The sequence below is a fragment of the Pteropus alecto genome, unplaced genomic scaffold (assembly GCF_000325575.1).
Source record: "Pteropus alecto unplaced genomic scaffold, ASM32557v1 scaffold86, whole genome shotgun sequence".
Lineage (NCBI taxonomy): Eukaryota > Metazoa > Chordata > Mammalia > Chiroptera > Pteropodidae > Pteropus > Pteropus alecto.
Window position 1 is genome coordinate 22,549,964 of NW_006442109.1, and position 6,284 is coordinate 22,556,247.

A 6,284-nucleotide genomic window follows, 5' to 3' on the forward strand; every position below is an offset into this window, starting at 1 on the left:
GGATTTTGTTCTAGGCCAAATATGTGCACTTGCCCATCTGGTCAGATATCTCCTTCCTGTGGCTCCAGATCCAGTGAGTATAACATGTCATTATATATAATATTAATTTATGTGGTTATGCCCTATTTTCTCCTAAATTTGCTTTTGGCTTTTCTCTTGCCTGCAATACATTTTTCAGTAGAACATCTGCCTTCTCTGTTCTGCCCAAAATACTTGGAATGGTTTTCCTTAGTCTGGCCTCGCATTTCCTTTCTTCACTCTTTATAGGGAAATTGCCTATGGGACATAGTTACTATGAGTAATATAAAGATTATGGCCTCTTTCTGTGTAGGTATTGCCTTATTTATATTTGTATCTCCAATGTAAACTCATAAAAGATGCTCAATGAAATGATCGTTTAATGAACATTTTGGCTCAAGAAAACTAGGCATTCTTCCTTGTGGTACTGAAATATAAACCCGATTAGACACTTTTTAAAAACTCAAGACACCCGCCTTTGCAAGAAGAAAATGTAAGAAGGCATTATGGCAATTTCTGGGAATGATTTATCATGAAGCACAAACATATTTTTCCTTTCAGAATTTTACCACTTTGTTCGTCCTATGATGCTAAATATATATTTACTCTTCATTCTTCAGAAACTTTGCTTGCTTGCATGCTCTGTTTTTTTTTTTTCTTTAAATGTGGGGTCTTCAGTGGTGAATTCATGGAACTGTGGGAGTTGGGAAGGAGGTGAGTCATTATTGGTTGTTAAAAAGTTGAAGGTCATGTCTATATAATGGGCCCCTCAACACCTTGACCATCACCAAGGCGAAACACTTGGGTTCTTTTTCCATTTCCCACTTCTGGTGAGAGAATACACTCCCCCTACAGTGTGTTCTGCTTTTTGACAAGGTTAAGGAAAAGTATTGTGGAATAAGTTCATTTTCTTTTGTCTATTGCAAGTAGACACCTCAGTATGGTCAAGGTTCATTACCCATTAAGAATCTTAATCTTTAAGCATGGCTCTCATAGGCCAATTAACAGGATAAGACAAGTAATGCTGGGTAGCAGACCCTCTTGGTCCCACTCACATACCTTGGGTGAACACCAGTGACTCCATCTAAGAGCTTTGTAAACTTTTCCTGACCCGGGAGTATCATGCCAGGTCTGAATGCAGAAAGCTGAGTGGCGGTGAGTGGTGTTGGGGGGGAGGTTAATGGCCCCAGAAGCAACTTAACCAATGGCAGATGGAGAATGTTGGATAAGTGCCCTAGCTTCTTTGCCTCTCAGTCTGCCTAATTATGAGGTATGTTCTATACTCTCTCCTGAAGTTCCCCAGTGGGATTGAGCCCCACTTGCCCACAGTAGGAACAGGCTTGATAATGTACTTTATTAACTTCCTTCTTTTCCCTGTCTCACTTTCCTACTCTCTTACGAGTGTTTCCTGAAATTACTTCTAAAGTAAACTACTCACATTTAAATTATTATCCCAGAATTTGCTTCTGGTGGAAACCAGACAGAGATAGGCATTTGTAGATTGGGATAGAAACTCTCCCGTGGTCTGGGACTCATTTGCGTTTTGCACTGTGTATAGCATATTCTTACTTGATCTCAGCTTGATTTTGAGTGTATGTCCTCCAAGCAATAGCACGTTCATTCTTCATATCGAGAGCACCTGAGTTAGAGGAATAGAAAGAGGTAGATCAGTTAGCTGGTGACACAGGAACATGTTGGACATCTTCATCGCCATCAGGATGACCTCCGGGCTACCACTGAGGAGTGAGAGCCTCAGGGGTGGGGAAGGAGTCTATGTCTTAAGTGTGGAAGAGACCCATCTCTCAGATCGGTGCTTGAACCAACTAACAACACTGCCCTCCTCTGGGAGAAGAAAATACAGTCAGATGACAAAACAGTATCCAGCTGCAAAGGTCTTCAATGATAGCTTGAGCTGATAATGATTTCTCTGTCAAGTAAATACCATGAGATGTGAAGACAGGATGTTAACAAGACCAGAGGGAAAAGCTGTGGTCCTCATAGACCTCAAGCTTGCAGTGAGGTGGGAGGAGTATAGTGGTAAGGTCCTGTGGGCCTGATTTGGGCTAGAGACCAAGGTTTAAGACTTGTGGGTGATATTCTCTGAAGAGGTGTGGATTCATTTATGGTATTTAGATACTGGACAGATTACCCCAGTAGCTTGTGGATGAGAGTGGTGTGAGGAGGAGGATCTGTATCATCAGGATCTTTGAGGCATTTGGAGCCTTTAAAATGATTGGCTTGGTCCCTACCTGAACTAAAATTGCCTACATAGCATGCAAAATTAAAGATGGCAGAATGTTTTAAATTAAGGGTAGCTGGAGATGATCAGAGTTCATTTCTGATCTTCTGAAGTTATGTTCTAGGAGACAGCTATGTCGTCCTATAGGACTTCCTGGTGTGGTTTGGTAGATAAGAAATGTGGATAGATCATTTTGCTAAATCTCTGCTAGCAGGAAGATAACCCAACTCAGTGAAATGTTTGCATTCACTACCTGTGGTTTTACCTACGGAAAAAGGGTAAATTTAGATCATTTCACCCTTGTTTCATATTAGAAATTTTATGCTTGTTATGTGATAGGGGTCAAGGAGTTCAGGGCAAGTTGTAGGATCTCTGAGGCCTTAGTTTTCTCATTTGAAAATGAAAAGAATGAAAGGAGTGTTTTTCTTTGAGATTGTTTTTGACTTGACTGTCCTGCAACTCCGAAAATAGGAAATGATCTCTTAGTGGCCTGAATGAGAGATTGCATTTCCAGAAGGTCTAACCTGCCAGTCAGCAATTTTTTTTGGACACCGGGAGGACAGGACGTGGCTTTCTTTAATCTGTTGGGAGTCTTGCCACCGGTCATTGAGGCACCAGGGCAAAAAGAGAAGATTGGCTAGACAGGATTAGACAGTGTTCCAGCTCTATTAGGAACATTCTACTCTACCAGTCTCTGAGGCTAGAGATGATCCTGAGCAGTCCGAATTCTCATAAGGACCTGCCGTGGTTGACTGATCACAAATTTACTAAAACTCATCCTAAATATACATAAATATAAAATAGGTTATCTTCCTAAATAATATAAAATACATGATTATAAAAGATGTTTCCTAACGTTTGTATTTTAGAATTTAGAGATTAATTTCATGCTCATCTTGTTTTATTCTTTCTATTTAAAAAAATTTTTTTAAAATTAAACTTCTTTTGAGAAGATTATGGATTCACATTCTGTTGGTAAAAAATAATACATAGACATCCTGGGTACCTTTTACTCCTTTTCTCCCATATTAACATCTTGTGAAACTAGGACAATATCACAACCAGGATAATGACATTGATACAGTCAAGATGCAGAAAATTTCCATCACCATAAAGATTTTTCGCGTTACTCTCTTATAGTCATTTCCTCCTGCCCCTGTGTTTTCCTTAATCTTGACAACCACTAATCTATTTTCCATGTCTATAGTTTTGTTATTTCAATAATATTGTATAAATGGACTCGCATAGTATATAACCTTTGGGTATTTTTTTTCCATTCAGCATAATTCTGTGGAGATTCATTCTGGTTGTTGTGTGTATCAATAGTTTGTTCCCTTTTATTGCTGAGTAGTATTACATGCTATGCATATACCATAGTTTCTTTAGCCATTTACTCATTGAAGGACATTAGGTTATTTATAGCTTTTTGGTTACTCAAACAAAGCTGCTGTCAACATTCATGTGTAGGTTTTTGTGTGAATATGTCTTCATTTTTCTGATAAATGCCCGGGAATGCAATTGCTGTGTTGTATGTTAATTACATATTTAGCTTTTTAAGAAATGGCCAGACTGTTTTTTGGAGTGGCTGTACCATTTTGCATTTTCACCAGCAGTATATGAATGACCCAATTTCTCTTCATCCTCACCAGCTTTTGGTGTTGTCACTTTTTTTAATTTTAGCTATTTTCTACTGGCTTACGATGTTGAACATCTTTTCATGTGCTTATTTGTCATCTGTATATCTTAGGTGAAATGTCTCTTCCTGTCTTTTGCCTAGATTCTAATTAGATTGTTTGCTATTTTACTGTTTTGAGAGTTCTTTATATATTTTAAGTTCTAGTTCTTTGTCAGATATGTGATTTGCAAACATTTTCCTCCACTCTGTATCTTTCTTTTTAAAAAAATCTTTTAACAGTTTTTCACAGAACAAAATGTTTTAAATTTGATGATGCGTAGTTTATCATTTTTCCCTTTAATGGATCATGCTTTTGGTGTCAAGTCTAAGAACTCTTTGCCTACCCCTAGATCCTGAAGATTTTTCCATTTTATTTCTAAAAGTTATATAGTTTCCCATTTTACATTTGCATCTTTGATGCATGTTGAGATACTTTTTGTATGAGGTATGAGATTGAGGTCTAGAGTCAGGCAATACCTATGGATATCCAGTTGCTTCAGAAACTTTTATTTCTGAAAAGGCTATCCTTTGTCCATTGAATTACTTTTGCACTTTTATCAAAAATCAGTTGGGCATGTTTATGTAGGTCTGTTTCTGCATTGTCTGTTTTATTCCATTGATCCATCTATGTGTGTCTCTTCTCTACTACCATACAGTCTTAATTATGACAGCTGTATGAAGCCTTAAAAATTGAGTAGGTTAATTTATTTCACTTTATTATTCTTTTTAAAAATTGTTTTAGCTCTCCTAATTTCTTTGCCTTTCCATATAAATTTTATATTAATCTTGTCTGTATCTACAAAAAATATCTTTATGATGTTATTAGGAATCATGTTAAACCTGTATGCCAGTTTGGGGATTTGACATCTTTACTATGTGGAACTCCTTACACTTTGATCAAATTTTCTCATTTTCATTTCACTTCAGTTCAGTGAGAATTTGTAGTGTTTGTACTCCCAACACAAATCCAACCTCTAAGGGAGTAAGAAGGCCAGGGGAACAATTCTAGAGCCATGTGTTAGTGAGTTTGAGCAAGTGTGGTGCAACCACATGCTGGAAGTATGAGGATACTCTGACGATGGGAAGGTGGTGCTGTAGCTAGTCTGGAAGAAGCGACCCTTTGAAAGATTTTTTAGGAAACTGTGGGATTTTTATGGACAGGGAGAAAAGGAGTGAGAGGAAATTTCTGACTAATCCATAGAAACAATTGAGTTCTTTGCTTTTTGCTTTCTAGTTCGCCCTCTGTGGAAGTGCCTTTCTCACTGCTATCATATAACTTGCCTTTCTCTGGACCTTTTCCAGCTCTGCTTTTTTTTTTTTTTTTTTTTTGATTCTTTAGTGAAGTTGCTATTCTGTGCAGTGTGTCTTTAGGCACCACAGGGTATTTATGCACGTAAGGAAACTGTCCTTGCTGTTATCGCTCTCTGTGAAAATCGTTTTTATCCTGCAGTAACTCTGGTTGCCTGTAAGGACTGTCATCTCAGGTATAAAGTCCAGAAGTTGGTCTAGTTGTTTAATTTGTCTTTTTAATTTGTACTATTCCTAGTTCTTAAATTAAAATCACCTGCATACCATACAAATGCTTATTTGAAAATTGCTCCCAATGTTCTTTCTGCCCGTGTGCCTGCCAAGATAATGGCAGGTCTTTAAAATCACTCCCAAACAAATACATCATAAAGAAAATCATTACCTGAGGTATTTAGATCTAAGTGCCAGCCCTGCATTTCTCTTGTTCCAGTAGTGTGCTCATATTGTTCTCTTCTGATTGATTATTTTACGAATTAATTAGTGGTGAGCTATAATCTAAAGAAATTTTCTTCTACTCTTCCTGATGCCTGTTGAATGGAAGGCATTTGGTGAGTGTTTGTGAATGACTTAAATGACCAATTAACGTTTTCTGGAACAAACATAAAATTTATTTGGGACCTTACATGGATTCAAGTTAATGGCAACATATCCTGTTAGTTCCAGGATGTTGATTGAGCCTTACTTCAAACTCTTTGAGGCTGTTTTCCCATCTTCAAAGGAAAGTCCCCACTGGGGTCTCGGAAATCTCATTTGGCAGCATAGGGCTGCACAGTGACACTTGGACTTCCCTAATATTTTCAATTTCTGGTAAAATCTTCACATAGATTGTGGTTAGGAATATATTCTGCCTTGAGGTATTTAGAGCATCTTTATGGGTTTCAGTAGAGCTCTTATTTTCACTTGGCTTTTTCTAGAGACATAGAACTTGGTCCACAGATTGCCAGACATCTGGAATTCTTGTTCACATCAGAGTAAATTTAGAATATATATCAATGGCAGAACTCAATCAAAAATAAAAGCAATTTGTGTATATATACTTTCAGA

At 37.5% G+C, this 6,284-nt stretch overlaps 1 protein-coding gene across 1 annotated transcript in view; it reads left to right on the forward strand.

Annotated features, from left to right (window-relative positions):
* Nucleotides 1–6,284, forward strand: part of FBN1 (fibrillin 1) — a 220,616-nt gene that overhangs the window by 28,732 nt on the left and 185,600 nt on the right. The window contains 1 exon segment of the mRNA XM_015595908.2: nt 1–73. This exon segment is cut by the window's left edge and continues 23 nt beyond it. Coding sequence (XP_015451394.1) covers nt 1–73 — 73 coding nt within the window.